The sequence below is a fragment of the Drosophila subobscura genome, chromosome E, assembly GCF_008121235.1.
Source record: "Drosophila subobscura isolate 14011-0131.10 chromosome E, UCBerk_Dsub_1.0, whole genome shotgun sequence".
In the NCBI taxonomy this organism is placed as follows: Eukaryota; Metazoa; Arthropoda; class Insecta; order Diptera; family Drosophilidae; genus Drosophila; species Drosophila subobscura.
The window spans coordinates 19,068,344-19,093,913 of NC_048531.1; the positions used below are offsets into that span (position 1 = coordinate 19,068,344).

The window sequence follows — 25,570 nt, forward strand, 5'->3', positions numbered from 1 at the left end:
TCCGAACAGCGCAAAAGATTCATGATCGTGCCTGTCTCATCATGTTTTCCGCGCTCTGTGAACATTTTCATTCGCAAAAGTGGAGCCGTCGCGGAAGGTCGGTTGGGGCGCTCTCGTATCACTCGTAACTCTCACACACGGTACGGTAAATCCTCCATGCTGTGCTGGCTGATCATCCACTGACCTCCGTCCAAATTGTTGATAAACGCTTTTAAAGTTTGGCCTGTGATTTGCGTATGAAAAATGACCAATAAAACAAACTAAAAATACAAATCAAAACATCAACGTTATGCTTCAGAGACCAACATTGAACAACATATGAGACTTCTGTGTGTGTCTGTGCTCAATTGTGCCGCTGCCTGGTGGCGTTTAAATCAAAATAAATGCGTTTAAATGCGAAAACAAAAGACTGGCACTACAGAACGTGCTCCACCGATAACACTATTGATACTCGAGCAGGAGTCGGACCTTCCTGTCTCTCTGACCTTATCTGGAGTGGCCAGCACTTCACGAAGAACTCAGGAAACAAACTAAGTAAATAAAAGCAAACCAAATAAAAGCGAGCGAGAGGGTAATGCAATGCCTTGCCAATTAATTAGTGCATAAAAAGTTAAACTAAACAGCCGTAAAAGTCGGAGAGGCAGCAGCAACCACGACTAAAGCGCCTTCACTTTTCTCTTTCAAGAAAACCATTCGGAATTTTCGCCCGCACAGAGCCAGGAAAATGTGTAACTCCAAGCGAATCAAATTATGAAATTGGGCTGCAAAACAACAACCAGGAATATTATTTGTGTATTTGTATATGCAATTTGTGCAACCATCGGCTGGCTGCCAGTGTTGCACCAACAATAGAGCGATTAGTGCCACACTCAGAGTACAGGCGGAGGGCGCATTACTTCGTTGTCATCATCAACGCATCGTTCGGACTGTCTCAGCAATGGCATCTAATCGTCAATGGGTCTATCAGCGTTGGATCTTAATTGCTCTGACCACCTTGTGGCTGCTGATCGCAACCGTTTGCCCCCACAACTACCCATCATCCGAGTCGCAGTCGCAGTCCGAGTCCGAGTCCGAGTCCCAGTCCCAGTTCCACTCCTCCTCTGTCCACATTGAGCTGCGCCGCAAGAGGAGCTTGCAGTGGAATGGCATTGAGGTGAGTCGTCGTGATTGATATCAATATTTTCCATATGTGTTTTCATTGTCTTCGTTGTCGTACGATACATCATACGATTAACCCATATAACCTGAACAGGTGATCAAACAACAAAGACAAGAAGAAACTGCCACATAGACAGAACATTAAAGGCAGCAAAAAATGAGACATGAAATGGGAAGCAAGTGCAGCCTGTAGATACACTACCTTCTGGACACTTAAGTACCACAATTTGGTAGCCAACAAAGTCTATAAAAATATCTCTAAGAGAAGGAACAATTCTGTAAGCTCTCTTGTCTCTTACTGCCCCTCAGAGAAGTGGTTTACACCCGGCGAAAGAGTGTTCAACATTTCCCGACTCTGACTCAACGAGACTTTTGGCAGAGCTAAGCATAAAAGAGGGGGAAATGGGTGTAACCCGAACCAAGGCGTTTAATGACCTCTGCCCAATTGGTCGTTGGCAAATGTTTTGGTAATTGGAGACAACGGCAAACCTAAACCTAAAGCAGCCCAACGAAATTGGCGACAACTTGTCCAATTACACATGTCGCGAGCAGCCACATCTTGCCCATAATTTAGGTTCCAGAACGGCTGCTGGAATGCATCGCAGCACATCACATGATTACCGGGAATCCAGAGTCTGGGATAATCGCAGCAGCAGCTGGCCGGCCATTCGGCAGTTGCAGCTGTCTGGCGGCCACAAGGAATTTTCTCACTCAGATAATTTGGCAAAATGAAATTAAGGGCAGCGAGAAAAAAATAGCCAGAAGATGGCCAGTCCAGTCAAGTTGTTGACCCTTCCATGTACATAAGATATACATAAGTACTATGTACTCTGTATGTATGTTTATGTATCTCTGGTCGCACTTGAGAACCTTTCGCTTGGTTATGGCTCATGATTATGTGATCATTCCTCCGCGCACTCTCTGCACAGCTCTTCCTTTGCCTTTGCTGCGAAATTGCTTGGCAAGACAATTTTCTGTGATATAATTTACATTTGTTTGTTTCTAGTTTTCGCTATTTTCCCCGCTTTCCGCTTTTCCGTTTGCCTTTTTCTGTACTTTTTGCCCATTCTCGCTGTGGGTCACGCAAAATTTCATCACATAATCAGTTTGTTTGGGTGCGATTACTCCATGAGCACCATGAGCACCACGAGCTCCATGCGGGGATGCATTTTCCACTCTCCATCCCCAGTCTGCTGTTGTCTGTCAACTGCTACATGTATTGTTGCTGGCTTTTGGGCTTTTCCGGCAATCTGAAATGGCGCTGGCATCGCCCGCTCTTTCATGCTGATTCCCCAGGGCCCATTATGCTGTTGGGTTGCCCTTGCAGCCAATTAGTGTCCATTTCATTGAACATTGTTTGTCTTTGATAAAGTTCAGGCAACCAAATTGGCCAGCAAGTGAGGTAAGAGCTGGCACAGAGGCAGGAACTAGAAAGGGTAGAGGTCCAGCTGCAGGGAAGAAATGATAAAGACTGAAGTTAAAGCTTTTTTAAATGTAGTTAAAATACGGAAAAATGTCTAGAAGGAATTACTATATGTCAGAGATTTCTAGCTATAAATCCATGAGATTTAATTGTTTTTCTATAATTTTTTTCCTCGTTAATTTCTCTCTTTAAAAAACGCCGCGTAACCTTTTTGCTCGAAAAATCATAAGCTATTTAGCAAGGCAGCCACGCCTCTTTCGCACAGCATTACAATGTTGATTATAAACATTAGCCAGCAGCAGACAACAACAATTTGTAACACCTTCTCTTCCACCCCCTCCTCCTGGTCCTCCTCCTCGCTGGGCTGTGCTGCCGTAGGCGGAGTTTCCATTCAAACCGAAAAACCGAAACGCTCTTCACGCTCCGCCAGGCAGCGCAGCGCGCTTTTCCACAATAAAATCGGAATAAAAACCAAATGAAAACTGTTACAACAAATTAAATTAAATAATCGCACACGCATCGCACACACACACACACCAAACACACACACCTGGGGAAGATATGGACCAACTTTTTGGATGGTTGGGAGTACTTCCATCTCCAACTGTTGCACCAACAAATTTACGGACTGTCCGCCTGATGTGATGACCCCAACGAACAGCTGTTGTTGGAAGTGTCTAATTGGGGCTTTTCTTTTAGTCTTTTGCTACCAATTTCCCATTGTCTAAGTGAAAGTATTTTACGGGTAGAGGGGACCAAGGGGGAAGTCTCAAGCAAACCTTTACCCTTTGCTCCGTTTTTTTTTCGGGGGAATATTTTTACGGTTTGTTGCCTTTTGTTACACTTTCCGCTTTGCATATTAAACATTTTTTCATTGCTCTTTCGTTCTCCTTTCTTTTTGCTCCATCCTCCTCCTCCTCCTACCTGCTGTTTGCACTCTGCCGCTGACTGCTGCCTGCTGCCTGCTGTCTCTGCTCCCCCGCAGCTGGATGAGAGCTCGCTGCTGGCGCACTTGATGGATCATGAGCGTGCCCTGATCTTTGGCACACAAAGAACCACCGACGAGGGTAAGTGCTGGCTGTTACTTAAGTTATGTAGTTCCTAAGGCCAAGTAGAATGAAAAGATTCTTAACTATGACCCACATCGCTGATGGCTGCCCGATGGCAGCTGACAGTTTTGAGGGAGCGCAACCCATAAACCTACAGACAGTAACATAACCCAAAGACAGCTTTCAGGGAGCGTAACATTACCCATAACCCACTGACAGTTTCGAGGCACTGCAACATGTGATTAACTCGGTCATAGCCCAAACAAAACAAAGTGCAATCGATGAATAATGGTAAACTTGAACTACGGGCGGCAGTACACAGTCTGCAGTCCACAGTCCACAGTTTGCAGTCCACGTTCCACAATCCACAGTCTGCGCTGCAGCCAGGTGGGGTGTGTTGTGTCGTGGGCCTTGGGGGGTCGCGGAAATCTGCGCAGTTGTTTTTGTATTGATTCATGCATTTCAGCGCCCAATTTCAAGCTGGTGCAGCTGGAGCAAAAGGAGGCGGAGGAGAACATGTCGAAACGACGCCATAAACGCAGCATGCCACTGCCGCAAGGTGAGAGAATCGTAAATAAACCGAAAAAGCAAATAAAAGTGCATCCCACATCGCAAATCGCACATCGCACATGGAAACAGCTGCAGAGCTGGCGATCTGCTCGTTGCTGCTCGTGCTGCTCCAGTTGCGGTCATTATGCGAGAAGTTTAATTAATTCAAATGCATTCGACAGACGCCAATCGCTCAGATGGAGCAGGGGAAGGGGAAGGGGCAGGGAAAGGAGACGAAGTGGAGGCTAGACTGCAACTGCAACAAGCCCCACAGCTGATTGACGATGCCTTCATCTTCATCCGTCGCACCGCCAATGGGACGCAGTTTGTGGAGCATTCGCCGCAGTTGCTGAAGCGTCTTGAAAATTGCTTCTACAGAAGTCCAGCGGCGGCGCTCGATCTATGCGAAACGGGCAGTGCGGTGAGTACAAGAGAGAGAGAGAGAGAGAGAGAGAGAGAGAGAGAGAGAGAGAGAGAGAGAGGGAGGGAGAAGAAAGCCAAACATAACCTCACTTTTCGTTTACTCTCTTTTGGCAGCGTGGCGTGTTCCAGCAGAATGCCAGCGACTTTGTGCTGCATCCGTTACCCGCACGCTTTGGTGTGGGCAACCATGTGATCTACCAGGCGCGCTCGGATAGGAATCATTTGAGGCGGCTGGATCCGTTAGACAGCCAGCTGCAGTTCGAGCCCGATGTAGAGGAATTCAACGAACCAAAGCCGAGACTGCGAGCGCAGACACAGTCGCAGGCCCCGCTGAGACTGCGCTTTCAGCCGCGACATCATCATCAGTCAGACAAAAGCCAACTGGAGAACCAAAAGAGGAAACATCATCAGAAGCATCGGAGACGTCGCCGCTTCATTGGACCGCCGCCAGGTGACTGGTCCGTGCCCAAGGAGCTGTACATCGAGACGGCCATATTCGTGGACCGCGATCTATTCACGCACATGCAGCGGAATTTCCCTGCGAACACGGAGAGCAAAATTATCAGCTTCGTGCTGGCCATGATCAATGGGGTGCAGCTGCTCTACCATCACCCGACGCTCGGGCGACGCATCAACTTTGTGCTGAAGCGGCTGGAGATCTGGAGGTCGTGGGATCCCGTCGGCCTGGCGCGCTCCAGCGATGTGGACGACTACCTGAACAGCTTCTGCATGTGGCAGGAGAAGCTGAATCCCTTTTCGGACTCCCATCCGCTGCACTACGACCATGCGCTCATCCTGACGGGCCTCGATCTGCGCACCATCACGAAGGACGGCAAGGCCAATAGCCAGGTGGTTGGACTGGCTCCAGTGTCTGGGATGTGCACGAACACCTCCTCCTGCACGATCAACGAGGCGAAGCACTTTGAGAGCGTCTTTGTGGTGGCCCACGAAATTGGACACAAGTGACTTACCCCTCCCCCCCTCTGCGGCGATTCCCTCATCTAATCGAAATTCTTTTTGCAGCCTGGGCATGCGGCATGACACCAAGGAGAACAGCTGCGATCCCACCATGCACATCATGTCCCCAAAGCTGGGCAGTGGCAAGGTCACGTGGTCCAAGTGTTCCCGCACCTCTCTGGAGAACTTTCTGCAGTAAGTTATGGCTTGGAGCGAAATTCCGATGGAATCTGATTGTACTTGGCTTGCAGAGGTCCCCAGGCGACGTGCCTCTTCGATCGTGGACAATTTCTGGATAATCTGGACCATGCCGCGGGTGGCATCCCGCCTGGAGAACGCTTCGATGCCAACCAGCAGTGCATGCTGCGCTTTGGCAAGACTTTTAAGCGCTCAAACATGCAGAGCAAAGCGGAGATCTGTCGGGATCTGCACTGTCGGCAGGACGGGCTGCCCTGGACCTCACATCCGGCACTGGAAGGCACCGAATGCGGCGAGAAAATGGTAAGAGCTGGATGGGAGACGGGTCTGCCACTGGCAGACCAAACTCATGCCTCTGTTCTCCCTTCAGTGGTGTCGCGGGGGCTCTTGTGTGTCACGCTACTCGCCAGAGACCGCCTTGGCCTCCTACCGCCCGTGGCCGCACAAGCCAACGAGCTACGAGAAGGCCAGCTTCATGGAGTCCAACAGGATTGGCCCGCTGCTGAGCGAGCAGCCGAAGCAGTCGAGCAACGAGCAGTCAACCAACTGGAGCGCTTGGGGGGAGGCGGGAAAGTGCGACTCGTACTGCCTCTATGGACCATCGAACCGCCTGCGAGAGGGCAGCACTGGGCTGCGCGTCTTCAACCGAAGTTGCCTGAACTATCGGAAGCGTTGCATGGGCCAGGATCGGCGCTTTGAGAGCTGCATCGCCAAGAAGTGCTACAGCGTGCCCGTCCAGACGATCGACAACTTCGCCACGCAGGTCTGCATGCAGGCCAAGAAGCTGGACGGAGAGCTCACGGGCGATGGCCAGCAGGTGAGCTCCACCTTTGAGGACTCGTGCAAGGTGTTCTGCCGCACCAAGAGCAACTCGACCAAGTCGCGTCGCTGGACCTTTCCCGATGGCACCACCTGCAGGACTAAGCATCACAGCCCCGAGGACGTTGCCTACTGCATTTCGGGCCGTTGCGAGCGCTTCTCCTGTGACAATTCCACGCACAATTTCTACAAAATGGATCAGACCTTCTGCCAGGCGAGAGCCAGGGACTCGGCGGAGGAGGAGAGCCGACAGCAGCAGCAGACGACACACAAGCGCTATACGGAAAACCAGGAGGCAGTAACGCCACCCAGAAACCGCTATGAAAATGGTAAGAAAGTCTTCCCTCTCCGCTCTGAATTTTCTCTGACTTTATGTCTCTCCCTCTCTTCGAGTAGAAGTGGCTGTGCGCAGCTTTTATGGCCAGGATAACCACATCAGACCACAGCAGCAGCAGCAGCAGCAGCAGCAGCCGCAGCCGCACAATCGCAAGTCCTACGAGTCCTACCACAAGTACCTACCCAGAGAGGAGCAGCCACAGAGGGTAGTCCCGCCACCAGCCTCTGCCTCGCTGATCGCCCTCGATCGCAGCTCCTCCTCGACAGAGTCCGAGTGGGAGATCAAGTCGGGCTGCCACTCCAACTGCATGGCCGACTCGAAGGGCATCCAGGCAGTGAGGTCGCGCCACACGCGCGAGGAAACCTTCCAGCTGTGCACGGACCGCGTCAAGCCCTGCGAGCGCCTGCAGACGGCAGCGGAGTACGCGGAGCAGACCTGCGCCAGCTACAGGCTCAAGGTGCGCGGCCTCTCGGGTCGAGGGGCGCAGATCTCGGCCAGCCTGGAGGAGCCGGATCGCAGCTGTCGCGTTGGCTGCCAGGACGAGTTCATCAAGTACCGGTATTACCTGGTGAACGGCAAGAACGGGCACTTTCCGCTGGGCACACGCTGCTCCCAGGTGGGTCAGCGGTTTTGTGTCTACGGCAAGTGCGTGGAGTTTGGCGAGGATCAGCTGCCGCTGCAGAAGTCTCACATAAGTCTGGCGCTGCTGCGTAACCGTCGCGAGCTGGAGGATTCCCCTAGACGGAAGCGCAGCTTGCAGCTGGCATCTCCGTTTGCCTGTAATCACTTTGAACGAGCGCATCTGGATGGTGAGTCTTTGACACCTGGGGACTCCTCTTGCGCTCTCTTAATCTCTGACTCCCTTGCTGCAGCTGCCTCATCGGACCACATCGAATTCATTCAACCCATACACGTCTCTGCAGACGAACTGAGTGGCACGAGCTGATGGCCCTGCACCCCTTCATCCTTTTTCCTTTAAGCTTAGACCTACGCTTGAGGCTGTCTGCGGAACTGCCTGAGAAATAAATAAACGAATTACTTTTTAGCCCACAAATATTTGGAAGCCAATCGTCCTGCCCATTCTTTGGTTTCCATTTCGGATAAGGGTTTCGGTGCCGCCCACGCCCAGAGTTCCCTTCGGTTTCGGTTTCGTTTTGGTTTTATTTCGGCGTTCGCATGCAAGCGATGGCAGCAATTACCAATACTCGATACCAAAGCCCACCCACAACTACAGCCAGAGAGAGTGGGAGAGAGTGAAAGTGAATGAAATGTTCGCTGGTGTGCGTGTGGTAGAAAATTAGATAAAACACCTACGAAACGCTGAATATGCCGCAGTCTGCAAGGCAAGCGCGCGGCGTCGGCAATAAGAACGGAACTCAGCGGAAACAAAAAACACCAAAAAAAGAAATAACTGCAAAACGGATAAGCGGAAAAGCGGCAAGTGGCCAATCGGAAGTGGAAAGTGCAGAGCGGAAAGTGTATGCCAAATACAAGTGCTCCGAGTGAGGCACAGAACCCTCGTGCTCGACTGTCTGTGCTCTTGGGGCTCTTGTGTGCCTGCATTGACCACTGGCAGGGTCAGGCGCGTGGCTCTGCCAAGTTCAATGCACCCTGCCACAGTCCGTGCGGCAAGCAGCCAGCAGTCCCCCCCGAACGAATAATGAATGCAAAGATCCTCAATGCTGACAGTCGCGGAAGTGCAATCAAAGTGAATGCTTGCCATAAATTCGAATTAGAAGCGGTTTGAACTAATTGTCAGTGACATTTACGTCGAGCCCCAGGGAAAACCAATCCAAAATTGGGTCAAGCGTTCCGTTTTGGAGGGGCTGGGAGTGCGGGAAGAGCCTTCACCGCACGCACTTCATTCTGTCTCTGGGGAAACTGTGTCAAGTGGGTCTTAAAATTTGGACCGCACGCCATGGCAGACATTCGAATTACTCATCCTCGCAGGGCAGAGGCCTCTTCCTCCTCTTTGGTGTGGGCGGTCGCCGGGACCTTGGGGCAGGACTCTGTGACCTATGCGGCATGTTCTTACGTTCATAAATTCCCCATTCCCCAGTGCCCCTCCCCGCCTTGTGGTTGCTGCTCCAATTTCAATAATACTCGTGTCAGCCGCCTCCCCCCCGTCCTGCCGGAAAAATCAGAAAATCGATTCAGGGGCTAATTGGTTTGTTTTCATTGCTTTTCCATTCGGGTTTTCCTCCTTGCCGGTGCAGGACTGCAGCCATTCGGGGGGGAACGTCCTGAATGCAACGCAGTGCATGATTTTGGTGGACTAAATAAATAAAAGAAAACTAAATAATAAAAATCACATATAGCCAGTGCCCCCCCAACTCATTGGCTATGCACACACGCGAGGCGAGGCGAGGCGAGGCGAGGCGGGTCCTGGCCGTGGGCTGGGACCACAACTGACCCTCTGGGCAGCGTGTGCATTTGTCAACTCAGACGTCGTTGAACCTGCCAGGACAACGGTCAGTCGCTGCCGCGCTTCGACTTCGCTCTAAGTCGGAATTTTCCCACAGCCTTTTTCCAGTGCCAAGTGCGTGAAGTGAGTGTCTTTGTGAGTGCTGAATGAAACGCGGTTGGGGCAATGTGAAGAGTCGCGGACTCTAAGTGTGCCAGAGAGCAGAAAACAAAAGTTTAACAAAACAAACAAATTTCGGCAATGCCGCCGAAGCGACGGAGGAGATTCCATGGCCTTTATTACCATTCATCGCCACCCAAAGGTGAGTTGCCCCAACGAATAAATATTCACATTTCTTACTCATAATTGCGGTGACAACACGCAGCAGCAAGGGCAGGGGAGAGGAGCAGGAGCAGGAGCTCTGGCCAAAATTTGCATATTGCGTGCCACAAAAGAGTGTCAGCTCAACAAGTTACAGGTGTACAGCAGGAGGGAGGGGAGGGAGATGACGGAGGGGTTGAGTGCCACATAAAGTGGCAAACACTAATGCGCCATTTCCGTGGCAGTTTTTATTGCCACTCAAAACGGTTGGAATGAATGTGGCAGGCAGCAGGACACCCCACAGCTAATGATTCATTCCATTCAACTAATTTACATGTCACAAAAGCGTTCAAGGAACGTTGCTCGAGTGTGGGAGTAACAGTCCAAGAATAGACTGGGGACTGGGGAGACCTTGACACATCAGAAATGTATGCTCCAAGGGGCTGACTCAAGACTCAGGGGAACTGGCTGAAGATTTCCATGAGAAACTTTGAGGAATTTCCCTGGCAAAGTGTATTTTTGTGTGCCACGAAAAGTGTCTGACGGTCAAGCGGAAGTTCGAAGCATTTCCACATGCTCCTAGCTGCTAGCTGCTGGCTGCCATTTGCTTAGTACTTTCGGCCAGCACATCGACGGGGGCTAATGAAAATGTTTGCTTAGTACACGACCGGCACAGAGGAGACCGAAAGGTTATTTATTCAGGGCAGACACGTTGCAGGAGCGCGAACAGGACGCAATTATATACCGAGCCAGCAGCACTCCCGCGACTCTTTCGCTCCCGGTCTCTGGCACTTTCCTTGACCACAACACAAGCGACTGGCTCCCAAATTCAACACCTCACAACGTGCCACAGGAATTAGTTTGCCAACGCGGCTCAAGCGGGCCAGACGCAAATAAAAATACGAGCAAGAAAAGGAAAGTTTGGGCTCAGAGCAGAGAGTAGGCAATGCCAAAAGGAGCACATAATCGCACACCATAAACTATATTTACATTTGAGTAATTTAACTGAACAATTGGAGCATAATGTTGGGTTATCCCTTTGCAGTTATGCCAATGAACGGACAAGCGGGCGGCCTCAACGGCAGCAAGCGGCGCAGCAATGATGGTGAGTTCTTCCAGGGGGTGGCAGGGATCCTCCTCCTTTGCCAGATGTCACTTTCTCCCATCGGGCTGTATCAATGATTCATTCGTACACTCACTCGTGGTGGCACGACTCCTGGGCGTTGCCTTCCACTTTCCACTTCAAAAGTTCTCCGCCGACTCTGACCTTGGCGCATTTCAAGTTGGCAAAAAAAGAGAACTTTCCGCCAGCGGAAATTGTCTTGAGTTAGGCCAACTGGCGAGTGCACAAAACTCGAGCATTTGTTGGCATTGCATTTTATTTTCGTATTCGTTTTTAATTTAGTTTTCAGTTGCAGTTTTTTCGGGGCAAATTGCATGCGAACACGAACCAAAGTGCAAATGGAATGGTAAACGCCCAGCGAAGGGGCAGGGGACAGGGGCAGGGGCAGGGACAGGGGCACACTCTAGCGGAATTAATTCCTTTTTTTGGCTAATAGATTTCTCGGTGAAGCTATCCACCATTCGCATCTGGATGCACGAAAAGGACATTGGCAAGCTGACGCGCATTCTGTGGGCGGGCCAAGGACATCGCCTGTGCCAGCAGGCCAGCAACAATGGGCGTGTCAAGCGGTTCCTCGCCGCCGTGCCGCATGTGATGGTGAGGCACAGCCACGTGGAATAACCCACAGCACTCCCACTCCTGTTTTGCCTCCACAGAATGCCATTAAGGATCTGCATCAGGCGGTGATCGACAACAGCCTGGAGACGGTGCAGGCGCAGCTGGAGCCGCCCGTGTCCGCCGCTCTGGTGACCTGCCGCGATGGCAACGGCCTGAATGTCATACACAAGGCCGCCGGGCTGGGCCACACCAAGATCTTGGAGTACTTGGTCGGCCTCTGGCCGGAGGGCGCCCACGAGATGGACATCACCGGCAAGACGCCGCTCCACTGGGCAGCCAGTGCCAAAAATAATATGCGCTGCTACACGCTGCTCACCCAGGCGGGCTGTGACGAGGAGGCGCTGGATTATGTGAGTTACGGAACGGGGAAAAAGCAATTCAAATGATTCATTCTTTGGGTTGTGGCACTTGCAGAAAATGAAGACTCCTTCGTACTATCGCCACAAGCCGCACGAAATCGAACGCGCCTTTCTCGTCTATGTGCCGGAGGCGCCGCGCGTCTCCCCGGAGAGCATCCCCGATTGGGGGGCCTTGAGCGACGAGAACGGCGGCGATGCTGTTGAGAAGGTGAGCCACACTCAGGGACTTCCCACAGCCTTCAGTCTGTGAATCTGTGCCTTCCCCTTGCAGAAGTCGGACATTAAGCCAGCGCCAACTCTGAATGGTCGCAAGTCGCTGGATGACAGCATCGAGAACACCTCGGAGCTGGACACAAACGATGGGTGAGTGGGGGCCAGGGGCTGGGGCACGGTCAACGGGGGGAACTTAGGCTAAGTTTTGGCTGCGCTGCATTCAGTTTTCGTTGTTGTTTCGTTTGTGTTTTGGGGCATGGCTTTGAGAGACAATTTTTTGCATTTTGAAATCGCAGTACAAGTGCCAACGATGAGGAGGAAGATTTGTCCAAGGCAGACTTGGATGTGGATGTGGATGTGGATGAGGATGAGGCGGAAGTGGGAGTGGAAGTGGCGCCACTGCAGCGCAGACCGGAAACGCCGGCCACATTCAACAATGGCCACCTCAATGGCGATGGCGAAGACATCGAAGGGGAAGTCGAAGTCGAAGTCGAAGGGGAAGTCGCAGTCGAAGGGGAAGTCGCGGTCGCAGGCGACACCGCAGAGCCAGAGCCTGGAGCGGAGGTAAGTCTTTGCCTGTTTTTGCTTGCGTTGGTTTGAGTCTTTCGTTTTGCTTTTCCATTTTGTGTCCTGCTTGCACACACAACCCCCAACCCACCCTCTCCCCCAAGAGCTTTCTCTGTGTTGCACCTGGACCTTGCTTTGGCGGGAAGACGCGGGGCGTGTCGGCACGCTGCGGGGCATGGGCTGCGTGGGCTCTGTGAAAGTAAGCCATTGTCGGCTCTCGGCTTTCCACCCGTCACACCGCTTGCTTTCTCTTTCTCTCTCGACCTCTACTTAGTCCTTCTACGCTGTAAATACAAAAGAACCAAAGGCTGAGATCTTGAATTGAAACCCTTGAATCACTCGGAAAGCAATCAGTCGACAATTGTTTACTTTTACAGAATATTGCAAGAGCTGTAGATGGCCGGGGTGGAGAGCAGCAGCGGGAGGAGGAGCCACCAAAGGAAGAGGAATCTGCCGCAAAGGAGGAGGCAACTGTCGCAGAGGAGACGGAGGAGCAGCCTGCCACAGAGAGTGAGCTGGAAGTGAACGAAAAGACTGAAGAGGCGCAGCCAGAGAGGGAAGCAGAAGAGGAGGAGCAAGTGCCAGAGGCAGAGCCAGCAGCAGTCGAAGAGGCGGCAAAGATCAACGAGGTGCAACCCGAAGCGGAGGCTGAGCAGGATAATGCAGAGGAGATTGATAACGATGATAACGATGAAGACGACGATGAGGTACACTTTGGCGTGCTCTAGGTGTACGGCGCGCCACACACTTTTTGCCTGTAGTTCTTGTCACGTATGCGTACTGTGTGCCCGTTCAACCGCTCAAACAATAAACAATAAACACTGCAAATATGTGAACTGTAATCAAGCAAACGGCTGCAGCAGGCACCCCGCAACAATTCCATTTATTCTAATTTAACAACAAATAAAGAGCAGCAGCAGCAGCAGCAGCCAGAGACAACAGCAGCAGAGGCAGCGGCAGCTCCGAGCGAGAATCAGCTTACATAATACGATAATTCCCTATTCAGCTATACCCTATAAATACCCCTAACTATACCCTTTAGCTATATATTTTGTAAATGCAAGTGTTAAGTTCTCTTACGACAAAAATGAAACCATGAAACCGATAACTAAAACCAATTAAAAATTGTACTGCAAAAACCTGCAACTTGTGTCTTTTGCTTATCGTTTCCATTGCACCCCAGCACACCACACCCACCCACACACACCACAGTCCAAAAATATAATATATGTAAACCTCTGAGTATTGTGTTTCCGTTCTCCCTTTTCACTTTCGGTTTTCAATCCATTTTGTGTGCCATCCAACCATCCATCCATCCATCCACAGTTTGTTCCTCAGATCAAATCAATGCCAGTGCCTGCCCTGCCCCCGTTTTACTTTGCGGCACTATCGATTGCCGTACATCAGCAGCTGTTTGCCCACAGATAGGATTTATAATAATGCTCACCCACTGCCTGACATGTGGAGCCCAAAGCCAGAGCCCAACTGTCAGAGCGGCCAGAGTTCAAATGGCAAAGGAACATGCAAACGTCAAAGCCTTTGCTGTTTGCAGGCACTAGAGATATACTCACATGATATGTGCTATAAGTTCGTGTGTTGCATATCCAAATTGCTACACAAATTCCAGTTGCTGCAGTTCCACCTACAGCCCTCCCATTTGTTGGGGCTCTTCCCCCCAGAGGTTCAATAAAAGTAATGCGGGAGTAACTGCAGTTTTCCATCTGTGGAAACCCTGGGCGACGCACACGCCCTTACTCGCTGTAGATTTTAATTTACTGATGCAAATTTCGTGTGGGTTTGTTTGTTTGCTGAATTATTTAATGGGTCAACAGCAGCGCTGGCATTGTGCACCCTGGCACTTAGTCCTTGTACCAACCGTAGTCCCCGTGTTCACCTGAATTTGTGTTGTCTCCTGTTTGTGTGTGTCAGTTGCACTTTGTGGCCATAAACGACAGACGACAGAGTAAAACACTGAAAACCCCCTTTGTGCAGGATGTGATAGCGCCGAAGGACACCAGGCAGCAGCTGGAGGAGGCGCAACCAGCACCGCCTCAGCAACAGCAACAGCAACAACAGGAAGCGGAAACGGATGATGGCAACGACTCGCTGACCTCGGCCATGGCCATCGAGGGCTTTGTGCAGGGCGCCCCCGAGGATTTTACAGTTCAGTCTCAAACTGCAATTGATGAAGTATACGATGATGCTATCCTTTTCCTATCTATCAAATGCTTTCTCTCTCTCTCTCTCTCTCTCTCTCTCTGTTGCTGTCTCGCCTGGCTTTTCTTTTGTGTTGCCCAACATTGGCATTGTAATTTCTAGCCATAACGCTCACGCCTTCGATTTATGCACTGAATGGAGTGTCCGAATCCCTCAATGATGATGTTCTTTGGCTTCTCCTCTCCCTTCGCAGGAGTCACGCATGCGGCAGATCGTCGAGTCCGGGGACCTGGAGCAGCTGGCGGAGATTGTGCTGAATGGCGAGGGCGCCAGTCTGTTGAAGCTCAAGTCCCAGGAGCCGGAGATCCAAGCCTTTCTCAACAACGTGCCCAGCTACATGGTAAGTGGGCAGGAAGTGGGTTGGGCCGGAAGGCTGTGGAGTAGCCACTAATTACTGCCTGCTTCCTGTTCTGACAGGAGAAAATCCATCGCGTGCACGATGCGGCACGTGATGGCAGTTTGTTGGCGCTGCAGCAGGCGCTGGATCGCCGGAAGTTTGCCATTGCAAAGGACGACATATCCCCCAATGGCTCCACAGCGCTGCACGTGGCCGTGCTCTTCGGACACACAGGTGGGTGGGACACAGTCCCCCAGCCCCTTGGAGTACCCCTCATTGCCCTCTCTCTCTCCCAGACATCGTTCGCTATTTGGCTTCGCGTTTTCCGGAGACCATGACAATTACGGATAATGACGGACGCACGCCGCTCCACTATGCAGCCACAATTAAGGACAACGGCCACTTCTACAACATGCTGTCGCAGCTGGGCGGCAACTCCAAGGCACTGGACAAGGTAAGTGATCGGAACTGTGCCCCTAATTGGATCGGAAATACCTTTACTGGAACATTAATAGAACTGGGAACAGTGCCAGCTGGCAAGCTGTCTCTGAAACACAAATAAAGAGTGGGCCAAGGCCACAGGGGGGGATCATCATAAATTTATGATGCGCTGATTAATATTTAAACTTCAATTGCACGCAGCTGGGCCACACGGCCGAGTTCTATTTGGACAAGGAGAAGGCAGTGGACATCCTCAACTACACGGAGCTGCTCAATATGTTTGGTGCCGAGGAGCTCGAGAATCAATTGCTCAACGATCAAGGTAGGACTGGCAGGGCGCGTGACCTGAATTTTCTCTGTGTGTCCACCAGCAGCTGCTGCACCACAGCACCATGCCACACACACGCACACACACACACGCACATTCCATAGCCGAATTAACGTGCCTCAAGCCTGAACCATTCTTTCTTTGCTTTTGTGTGCACAGACACAGGGCCAGCCAGTTACACCCACTGAAAGTAAACCAAAATAATTAAATACGTTTGTGTTTGCCATGTCAAATGCGAGGGGGGAGTGTGTACTGTGCTCTGGCTCTGGCTCTGGCTCTGACTCTGCTCTGCTCCCCCTGGCCGAGCATTCAGTCATCGATTTTCAGTCGCACCGTGCAGCACACATCGCTCATTCGTCCGTTCGTTGGTTAGTTCGTCCTTCGCTCAATAGTCAGTCACACACTCGACCGCGTGGTCGACTCCGGCACTCATAATGGAGGCGAATCGTGAATTCTTTAATGAAATTATTGGCAATATTGACGACTTATTTGGTATGTAAGAGCTCGCACACTTGGGGTTTACTTTTATGCACTTGGTTGCACCTCTTGGCGCTTTTTTCTGCTGCACCCCATCCACCCCATGCCTCCTCATTCGTGTCTGTGTGTGCTCTATGTTGTTGCTGTGCGTGTGTGTGTGTGTGTCTGCTGTGTGTGTGTTCAATGATAATCATCATATCCAAAAATTACACCCAAAACGCCGCCCAGTGCCCGACGATCTGCACAGTGCCCGGCGAGAGCTGCAGGATGGCGAGATCTCGCGCACCCTGGAGCGCTGCTACAGCGTCATAGCGGAGTCGGGCAAGCTGCTGAGTGGCAGCACGGCCTCGGCGCTGGCACACCGCAAGCCAGTGAGTGCCTCGTCGCTGCAGCTGTCGGTGACGAGCTTCCTGAGTCGCTTCCTCAAGCGAGGCGTGTACGAGAAGATCAAGCGCCGCCAGACGCGGCTCGATCACAATCTCTTCGATGTGCTGTGGCCGGCCATGCGGAAGACCTCGAAGGCGCGCCACCTCGAGGAGGACATCAACTGTGGCATCATTGCGCCGGACTTTGATGTGTTTGTGGTGTTCCAGGAGTTCCTGGTGCCGCTGCTCAAGGACATGCACTGCCTGTGCATCGATGCGGACTTCAAGCCGCAGCCGCGACTCGCCTACTTTCCCATGGAGAACGGGGATCGGCTGAACACGGCGGCCTTCGTGTACGACGACGAGCCGCTGCTGGTCACGCGCTGCACGGTGGAGGCGTCACGCAATCTCGACCAGCTGGAGCTGCCGCTCAACCTGACCATTGGGCAGCTGGAGCAGGCCGAGCGGCTGATGATGGGCAAAATATTCACCACAAGCTTCGCGGATGCCATCGGGGAGACGGAGTCTGGCAATTACTACACGCTGACGGAGCTGCTCGAGCCCGACTCGGAGGTGGCGCTGATGCTGGGCAGCCTGGGGCTCATGATCTCCCTGCTGGACACCAAAGATCTGGTGCAGGCGGCCGAGTCGACGGCCTTCAATGGCGCGCTCTGGCCGTACGGCCGGGGAGTCTTTGTCAACTCTGCCCACAACATGGCCGTGTGGCTGAACTGCCAGGAGCATCTGCGTGTCCTCTCCACAACGAACAGCAAAGAGCCAGCGGACATGGGCGCCGCATACACGAGGGTGGGACGCGCCGTCACCTATCTGGAGACGCAGCTGCACTTCAAGGAGAGCTATCTGCTGGGCTATCTGCAGTCACGGCCCGCCTTCCTGGGCACCGGGCTTAAAATGACGACAATCGTGAAGCTGCCCAATCTCATGAAGGAGATGGACAACCTGCGGCATCTGTGCTCCGTGCGCGGCCTCAGCATGGTGACGAATCGCCTGTCCAAGCTCACAGTGCGCCTCATCAATATGCAGAGCATGGGCATTGCGGAGTACGTGCTGTTCCAGGATTATTGCACCGCTGTGACCAACATTCTGTCGCTGGAGAAGGACATGTCGCTGACAAACTCCAAGCACATAGCCACCATGCTGGTGAAGATCTTCAAGCGCAAGAAGAACAGCATTGTGGATCGTAATTGAGGAGCTTCGGATGGGGTCCACACAATGACAACGCCCACCCTCAATGTACATACATACATACTCGTACCTTTATATACATATCCAAATATAACTTGATCGACTCTCTCGCTCCTGACTCTCTTGTACGCCCAGCATTGCCATCCAAATAAACTAAATCAATCAATTACGTCTTACGTCACCTACTCCTCCGCTTTACGCTGAGCTTCGTACGCCGCACACATTCCAAAATTCCGTAATCGTAAGTTTCGCATTCAGTTTACACCTACATACATGTACATATGTACGTCCCCGGATTGTAGTCCCGTTGCGATTTCCGTATGATTTGCAATTGTTTCTTTGAGTTCCACATGCGCCCATGCACACAAACCCCACTCCTCCCCCCTCTCGCTTTGTGTATGTAGATCAGGGGTCGGCACGCAGGTAGTCAGTCACAAGTTTTGGTGCGTTTGCATGCACTGACAACAGAAGCAAAGCCCAAAAACGTTTCTTGCTTCTCTGCCGCTGCGCGCAGCCGAACGAACAAATGTGCATTGGCTCACACGAAGTTGTTTCTGTTCTCTGTGCATGTGCCGAAGCCACGCGAAGTTTTTATGCGCCGACTGCGCTGCCCGACGCTGCCTACCTCTGATGTAGACTACCTGGGACCCTCCCTCTCCCCCCTCGCCAACTAAACTCATTGTCTCTAATTCTGCTTTCTCACTTTGCTGCAGGTCAGGCGCAAACCGTTAGCTTTCAGGCTAATCCCATCTTCAAAACGGAACAGGGCAAATATCTGGCAGACTGTGAGTATGAGGGAATACAAATTCTAAAACCAATCCACCGTTAATTTAATTTCTTTTTTCTGCCCCTCAGCTCTCGCTGATCCACTGATCAAAGCTCTCACGGAGATTGCCAATAAGCGACCCAAAGACCCGGTGGCCTATCTGACCGGCTATCTGCAGCACTTCATAGGCGAACGCAAGCCCCTCACGCAAGTGGAAGTGCACACGGGCACCTCCTCCTCCAACCCGATGGCGAAAGCGCAGCCCAAGCTGCTCAGCAGTCGCAATGGCATCGCCAATGCCGATCTCATCGAGCTGGATGCCCGTTCGCTGGCCGACCAGGAGGATGCAGACGGAGCTCTGGCCGTGCAGCACATGGAGGAGCGGGACGAGCATGGCCAGAGCATGCTGCACTTTGCCTGCGCTCGGTCTCATCGCCGCGGGGCACTGTACACGCTCATCGAGGAGTCTGGCATCGACATTACCTACCGGGATGAGCTCTACCGCACCGCGCGCGACGTCTCCCTGCAGGCCAATCAGCCCAACAATGCGGCAGAGATCGATCGCTATATACTGGCGCAGGCAGCCATCGGTAGGGATCGGTCGGAGATCAGTCTGAAAACCAGATCTAACTCCTTTCAAATCCCTTTCTCGGTGCAGGCCAAGTGGAACCCTTTGATCAGCTGGCGCTGCAGGGCTACGATCACATCCTGGACATTGAGGATGAGAGCGGCCAGTCCATTGGGGATGTGGTGGCCACGCGCCAGCACACGGCGCTGGCCGAGTTTCTGGACGAGCTGCGTGGGCTGGAGGAGACGCGCGAGGAGCTGCACCAAATGATCCGAGAGAACAACATGGAGCGAGTGAAGCAGCTCACCGCAACGGGCTCCAATGTCAAGTGGTTGATCAAGACCAAGAACTATTATGGTAAGGTCAGAGATCCACATAAGAGGAACCATTTCTGCTAAAGAATATTTATTTCACAGGTCGCACCGCTCTACACATAGCCGTGCTGAAGGAGTCCGAGGAAATGGTACAGCACCTGGTGAAACTCTGTCCCGAAACACTGAAGATCACGGACAATGTAAGTCTCGCTCTCGCCTAAAGGTTTCTCCCTTCATTGACTCCACTTGGAACCCCCAGCTGGAACGCACTGTGCTGCACTATGCCATGGGCACCAACTCACTGGAGAGCGTCAGTCGCATACTGATCCAGAATGGGGCCAAGCGCACCGCCAAAGATTTGAAGGGCCGTCAGCCCAGCTATTACTTCATCAACAAGGCGGACATACTGCGGCTGCAGGAGGAGGAGGAGGAGAGTCGCTGAAGATCCACTCTAAACTCAAGCAATATTGTATAGAACTTGTAGTACTCTGTAAGCGTTGTAGTCCAATAAATGAAAGATACACCTGGCCGAAGGGCTCACTGATAACGCAACACTCCAGCAGGAGCACGGCGCCCGCGGGACTTCACTCTCCATAATTTGGAGGTTGGATCGTGTGAAGTAGGGGCAAACAAGGGGGAAAAATAAACACTGCCAGCGATAAGATTACAGCACGGTAAGCCCGTGAGCTCTCTCGAGAGCTCAAACTGTGGCATGACTGTGACAAGAGGTCTTCCGTGGGTTGGCGGTGGTGTGGGGTGGCCTTTCCCTTTCGATCCCTATCGGTGGCAGGGCAGATCTGCGCATCCGGATTGCAGTCGTCCATTCATTGGGCAGGGCACCAAGGCAATTCCCATCACTTGTGCTTATCGCTCTGTCGCTTTGGGTAGGTTTCCTTGCGGCGTTATCGATATCGTGTTTGCCCGTCAAGTGCTCTGATTTGCTGTCCATTAGGCGCTTGTCACTTCAGACTGCGACTGCGATTAGCAGCTCCGCTCCAATCTGTTGCTGCCTGCTGCTGCCTGGAGTATCTGCGCCGAAGGTGTAAAGCAAGCTGTCAGCCAGCCGCAAACTGAGTTGCCTCTCGATATCGAACGTGAACGGATCCACATAAATATGACGGCAGAAACGGCGAATACGGGTTAGTAGCAGATCCAAAAAGGATACGCCGGATCCCTGCAGGAACTCTTCAACTGTGGCAACCATCGGCTGATCGTTTTTGGGAATCTAAAAGTCATTCCGGAAAGCTTTATCAGTGCCCGAAATCAATTCCAAACTTTGATTTAAATGCAACCATAAAATGGAAATGAATTGGCAATTGTTCGGAGACTCTTGAGACAAAGTCCGCTGACTCGGATTTAGTGGCTTCAGCTTTTAGTTAAACAGTTTTCTTGGCCATTTCCTTGCAGGTCCTGCCATTGGCCAGCGGCATGTGCAGACCTTTCTGCTCTTCCTCTCGATTGTGGTCAACTACATGGCCAAGTTTAATGCTGGCGTGGCAATTGTGGCCATGACGAATGCCGAGAGCACCAACCCGGACTTTCCTGTAAGCTTACACTCTGCCATGAGCCACTAGTCGCTGACCTTGAACTCCCCTTCCTCCCCCAGGAGTACGATTGGAATGGCGCTCAACGCTCCTACATCCTGTCCAGCTTCTTCTGGGGCTACATCATGACACAGTTCCTGGGTGGCTGGCTGTGTCGGCGCTTTGGCGCACGGATGACCATGTTCGTGTCGACCATTGGGTCGGCTCTCCTCGCACTGCTGCCGCCTTGGTGCGTGTCCTGGGGCGGCTGGCAGGCATACTGCGGCATTCGTGTGGCCATGGGCCTGTTCCAGGGCTTCCTGTTCCCCTGCATCCACGCCCACCTGGCCAACTGGTGTCCCGTGGGTGAGCGCAATCGACTGGGCGCCCTGGCCAACACGGGCCTCGACTGTGGCACGCTGCTGGCGATGTTTGCCAGCGGACAGATTGCCGCCTCGAGCATGGGCTGGCCCGGCATCTTCTACATCTCGAGTGCCGTCGGAGTGCTCTGGTGCGTCGTCTGGCTGATCTTTGGCGCCAACACACCGCGCGAGTCCAAGTACATCAGCGAGGAGGAGCTCAACTACATCGAGACCTCGATCAACTCGAGTCGCGCCAAGGAGGCGGAGGAGCTGAAGGCCAAGGGCCCCATTCCGGTGCCCTGGGCAGCCATCTGGAGCTCCGTGCCCTTCTGGACGCTGATGATTACGCGCTGCTGCCAGTCCTGGGGCTACTCCACGCTGCAGACCGAGATGCCCTCCTACATGAACGACGTCCTGCTGATGGACATGAAGAACAACGCCATCTTCTCGGCGCTGCCGTATCTCACCTCCTGGGTGATGGCTTTCGTTTATCTGATCATTGCGGACATTCTGCTCACAGGCGGCACCATGACCATCACGGGCATCCGCAAGACCTTCAATTCCATTTCGTTCTTTGTGCCTGCCTTTACGCTGATTGGCATTGGGTTCCTGGACAGCGATCAGAAGACCCTGGCCGTGGTCCTGATGTGCGCCAATGTGGGCATCAATGCGGGCAACACCATCGGCAGCACCATCAACACCATCGATCTGTCGCCCAATCATGCGGGCATCCTCATGGGCATTGTCAACACAGCGGCGAATGTGGTGCCCATTCTGACACCGCTCCTGGTGGGAGTTATCGTAACGAATGATGTGAGTTCCTCAGTCCATTGCCCTTACCAGATTTTCATTTCTTTCCTTCCATTTCCAGCACAATCGCGGCGAGTGGCAGTTGGTGTTCATCATCTCGGCCGTCATCTTCTTTGTGGGCAACATTATTTACCTCTTCTTCGGGCAAATGGTCAACCAGCCATGGGATGCGCCCGACTTTTTGGACAAGCAATTGTCCAGCAATCTGCAGGAGCAAGGCAATGCCAAGGCCCTGGAGGCGCAACACAGCGAGAGATCAGAGGAAACTTCAAGATAATTGAACCCGAAAGGAGAATACTCCACGACGGCTGGTCCGTGCCACAGAATTTCTGAGAATATTCAAAACTAATTGTTAAGTTTTAGACTGTAGGAAGTACCAAATAAATCATACGAAAACCAATTTCCGTGTTGATTTCGTTGAGAGTTAAAGGTAGCGGAATGGCAGTTCGACTTGGAACCATCGGGGAGAATTCTCACTATCTGGAGCTGTGTGTACGAGTAGATTATTGCTGTAGCTATCAGAGAGTTATTTGATTGACGTACAAGATCGATGGTTGTTCAATTAAATTGACATTTCAGTTTATCCACCAGGGGGGTGCCAAAAACAATGTGGAATCGATAAGGCAAGACCCCGGGCAGCGTCTGTTGTTTTTGGCAAGACTTTGGCCCTGGGCAGCGTCTGTTGGATGGCTCCTGGATAGTTCCCAGATTGCCGACTATCTCGAGTGGGTCCAGACTTAGATCAGCTATCAGCTAATGACTGCCAGATCGTTCCACTATTGGCTTAGGTCAGCGCTCTGGCTCTCCCTCTGGATGTTACTTCGTGGATTACCGCGCTTCCACTGCCAATTGATTGTTTTGGTTTAACTGCTGCTAATCTCATTACGATTCAACTAATCTCATTGGCATTCCACGCTGCCTTTCGCCGGAATACAGTGCAGTCTCTGCTGGAAGGAAACTCCACGACCCACGCGTACGCACGCGTTCCAATCCGATCCGATCCGCTGCCTTATCGCAGGATAATCTAACGCTGATTAGGCGCATTGTAGCGATTATCAGGTCGTACGATTGAAATCGGATTGTGCCAAAGTTTACCACTAATTCAATTCATTCGAGTTCAAGCAGCGCTGCAGCTCGCACGGGGATCCAGAAAAGTGTTTCAAAAATCCAACCCAAGGATGACAGTCGAAGTAAATAAAGGTGGGGCATTGGATTTCAGTGAACTTGCTGGGATCAACCTTGAGCACATAGAAAGGGAACTCTTTGTAGTTTGAAGTTCCCTTTCGAGTGCCAAGAGAGACCTCGGCCATGGCCTGATTAAAGTCCACAAGTGGCCCTCCTCCGAACGGGCCATAAATCGTGTGGTTTGTGGGCTATTCCGGCGATAGCCATGTCTCGAGTGCAATTCAGATTTATTTGCTCGACTGCAGGAAGTACTCGAGATATCAGATATGAATGCTAAAGGTTCTCTTTGGCTCTTGCAGGACCCGTGGTGGGCATGCGGCATGTCCAGGCGCTGCTCATCTTTCTCAACATCACCGTCATGTACCTGGGACGCCTCAATGTCGGCGTCTCTGTGGTGGCCATGACCAATGCAGAGTCCACGAATCCCAATTATCCAGTGAGTAAATTATGACCCCCTTTGGCAGCTTTTACTCACATTTCCCTCTCTCCTTCCGCCTAGGAATACGACTGGTCCGAGTCCCAGAAGGCCTTGATCTTGTCCAGCTTCTTCTGGGGCTACATTGTCACCCAGTTCGTTGGCGGCTATCTGTGCAAGCGTTTCGGCGTGAAGACTGTGATGCTGTGGGGCTCCTTTGCCTCGGGCGTTACCAGCGCGCTGTCTCCGCTGTTCATTGGCTTTGGCGGCTGGCAGGCGTACTGCGGCATTCGTGTCCTGATGGGCTTCGCCCAGGGACTGCTCTTTCCGTGCATTCATCAGCACTTGGCTCGCTGGTCGCCGCCAGCGGAGCGCAATCGCTTGGGCGCCCTCAGCCACACGGGCATCGAGTGTGGCAATGTGTGCGCCATGTTCCTCAGTGGCATGATAGCCAAGAGTGCCATCGGCTGGCCAGGCATCTCGTATGTGTCTGCGGGCGTGGCCTTCGCCTGGTGTGCCCTCTGGTTCGTGCTTGCCTCCGACAATGCGCCCGAATCGCGGTTCATCGGTGCCGCCGAGCTGCACTACATTGAGTCGTCGCTGAAGCACAGCGAGAACTACCACAGGAAGGTCATTCCCATACCCTGGTCCGCCATCCTCAACTCGCTGCCGGTGCTCGCTCTGCTGATCACTCGCTGCTGCGAGTCCTATGGCCTGAGCACGCTGCAGGCCGAGATTCCCTCCTACATGAACGGCGTCCTCGACATGGACATCAAGAGCAACGCCTTCTTCTCGGCCCTGCCCTTCCTGGCCATGTGGTGCATGTCCTACGTGTATCTGATCACCGCCGACGTGCTCCTCAGTGGCAACCGGCTGTCCCTGACCGCGCTGCGCAAGACCTTCAATTCGCTGGCCTTCTGGATTCCCTGCGCCACGCTCATTGGCATTGGGTTCCTCGACAAGGACCAGAAGACTCTCGCCATTGTGCTGATGACCATCAGTGTGGGATTCAATAGTGGCGCCACCATTGGCAGCTCCCTGAACACCATCGATCTGTCGCCGAATCACGCCAGCATAGTCATGGGCATTGTCAACACGGCGGCGAATGTGGTGCCCATAGTCACGCCCCTCGTTGTGGGCGTCATCGTCAAGGACACGGTAGGGATCAGCTGTAGCAACAATTGCTACCGGATTAATGGTTTCCCTTTTTCCGTTCCAGGCCGATCGCAGTCAATGGCAGATTGTGTTTGCCATTGCGGCGTTTCTTTTCTTCGTGGGGAATTGCATATTTTTGGCCTTTGGTTCGGCCGTGGCCCAGCCCTGGGATGCCGAAGACTTTCTACAGCCGGCTGGTCGTGCGGCCGAAGAGCTGGCCGAGGGCAAGCCGAAGGCAATTGACGAAAAGTCCAGATAGCACATGGAACTCTTCCGACTCTCCAGAACCCGATGGCATTCCTACACCTCCTAATCTTTGCACACTCGAGCTCCGTCCGGCCCGTGGAGCTTTTGCTCAGACGGCGAGTGCTCCACGACGAGTGGGGGAATCACTCGAGTTTCGAATAGCTAGAAGTTGCTTGGTTTGGCTCTAGATTATAATTGTTTAAATATGTATCATAAAGTTCAATAAATTCGATGGAAAGATTGTAGACACGCTCTCCGCGGGCACTCCGCGGGCACTCTTTGGGCTCTCCTTTGATTCTTTTGGGTACATTATCGATTAGTTTGTTATTTATTTGGG

General features: G+C 52.4%; 4 protein-coding genes across 5 annotated transcripts; all 4 read left to right on the forward strand.

Annotated features, from left to right (window-relative positions):
• Nucleotides 1–28: 28 nt before the first annotated feature.
• Nucleotides 29–13,261, forward strand: LOC117890670 (glucosidase 2 subunit beta-like). 2 transcript variants are annotated; one of them, XM_034795646.1, is made up of 11 exons: nucleotides 29–140; nucleotides 686–1,153; nucleotides 3,567–3,648; nucleotides 4,097–4,189; nucleotides 4,362–4,600; nucleotides 4,717–5,564; nucleotides 5,626–5,754; nucleotides 5,811–6,060; nucleotides 6,128–6,905; nucleotides 6,973–7,722; nucleotides 7,786–7,962. In XM_034795646.1, the coding sequence occupies exons 2-11, from the start codon at nucleotides 803–805 to the stop codon at nucleotides 7,857–7,859; spliced, it is 3,594 nt and encodes a 1,197-aa protein (XP_034651537.1). In that variant the 5' UTR covers nucleotides 29–140; nucleotides 686–802; the 3' UTR covers nucleotides 7,860–7,962. The 2 variants fall into 2 exon arrangements, with proteins under 2 accessions (XP_034651537.1, XP_034651538.1); XM_034795647.1 differs by lacking the exons at nucleotides 29–140; nucleotides 686–1,153; nucleotides 3,567–3,648; ... (6 more) ...; nucleotides 6,973–7,722; nucleotides 7,786–7,962 and adding exons at nucleotides 9,497–9,639; nucleotides 10,684–10,743; nucleotides 11,198–11,358; ... (3 more) ...; nucleotides 12,248–12,515; nucleotides 12,896–13,261.
• Nucleotides 13,262–16,181: 2,920 nt separating this feature from the next.
• On the forward strand, nucleotides 16,182–20,006 carry LOC117890672. The gene is made up of 6 exons (XM_034795648.1): nucleotides 16,182–16,333; nucleotides 18,603–18,674; nucleotides 18,745–19,245; nucleotides 19,314–19,580; nucleotides 19,640–19,737; nucleotides 19,797–20,006. The coding sequence occupies exons 1-6, from the start codon at nucleotides 16,276–16,278 to the stop codon at nucleotides 19,977–19,979; spliced, it is 1,179 nt and encodes a 392-aa protein (XP_034651539.1). The 5' UTR covers nucleotides 16,182–16,275; the 3' UTR covers nucleotides 19,980–20,006.
• Nucleotides 20,007–20,587: 581 nt separating this feature from the next.
• Nucleotides 20,588–22,632, forward strand: LOC117891288 (putative inorganic phosphate cotransporter). Its single transcript, XM_034796680.1, has 4 exons — nucleotides 20,588–20,676; nucleotides 20,945–21,081; nucleotides 21,144–22,235; nucleotides 22,294–22,632. Exons 1-4 carry the CDS (start codon nucleotides 20,652–20,654, stop codon nucleotides 22,507–22,509), a joined length of 1,470 nt encoding a protein of 489 aa, XP_034652571.1. The 5' UTR covers nucleotides 20,588–20,651; the 3' UTR covers nucleotides 22,510–22,632.
• Nucleotides 22,633–23,211: 579 nt separating this feature from the next.
• On the forward strand, nucleotides 23,212–25,469 carry LOC117891289 (putative inorganic phosphate cotransporter). Its single transcript, XM_034796681.1, has 4 exons — nucleotides 23,212–23,432; nucleotides 23,717–23,853; nucleotides 23,917–24,990; nucleotides 25,052–25,469. Exons 1-4 carry the CDS (start codon nucleotides 23,411–23,413, stop codon nucleotides 25,244–25,246), a joined length of 1,428 nt encoding a protein of 475 aa, XP_034652572.1. The 5' UTR covers nucleotides 23,212–23,410; the 3' UTR covers nucleotides 25,247–25,469.
• Nucleotides 25,470–25,570: the final 101 nt, after the last annotated feature.

Bases quoted from the DNA above. Each gene is read 5' to 3' on its own strand.
- LOC117890670 (XM_034795646.1), top strand. From the start codon at position 803: ATGCAATTTGTGCAACCATCGGCTGGCTGCCAGTGTTGCACCAACAAT. The intron at 5,565-5,625 runs GTGACTTACCCC...TTCTTTTTGCAG, and splicing joins GCCCACGAAATTGGACACAA to CCTGGGCATGCGGCATGACA. The intron at 7,723-7,785 runs GTGAGTCTTTGA...CCCTTGCTGCAG, and splicing joins TGAACGAGCGCATCTGGATG to CTGCCTCATCGGACCACATC.
- LOC117890672 (XM_034795648.1), top strand. From the start codon at position 16,276: ATGGAGGCGAATCGTGAATTCTTTAATGAAATTATTGGCAATATTGAC. The intron at 16,334-18,602 runs GTATGTAAGAGC...ACTTTGCTGCAG, and splicing joins CAATATTGACGACTTATTTG to GTCAGGCGCAAACCGTTAGC. The intron at 19,738-19,796 runs GTAAGTCTCGCT...TGGAACCCCCAG, and splicing joins CACTGAAGATCACGGACAAT to CTGGAACGCACTGTGCTGCA.
- LOC117891288 (XM_034796680.1), top strand. From the start codon at position 20,652: ATGACGGCAGAAACGGCGAATACGG. The intron at 20,677-20,944 runs GTTAGTAGCAGA...ATTTCCTTGCAG, and splicing joins GGCAGAAACGGCGAATACGG to GTCCTGCCATTGGCCAGCGG. The intron at 21,082-21,143 runs GTAAGCTTACAC...TTCCTCCCCCAG, and splicing joins GCACCAACCCGGACTTTCCT to GAGTACGATTGGAATGGCGC.
- LOC117891289 (XM_034796681.1), top strand. From the start codon at position 23,411: ATGACAGTCGAAGTAAATAAAG. The intron at 23,433-23,716 runs GTGGGGCATTGG...TGGCTCTTGCAG, and splicing joins GACAGTCGAAGTAAATAAAG to GACCCGTGGTGGGCATGCGG. The intron at 24,991-25,051 runs GTAGGGATCAGC...TTTCCGTTCCAG, and splicing joins GCGTCATCGTCAAGGACACG to GCCGATCGCAGTCAATGGCA.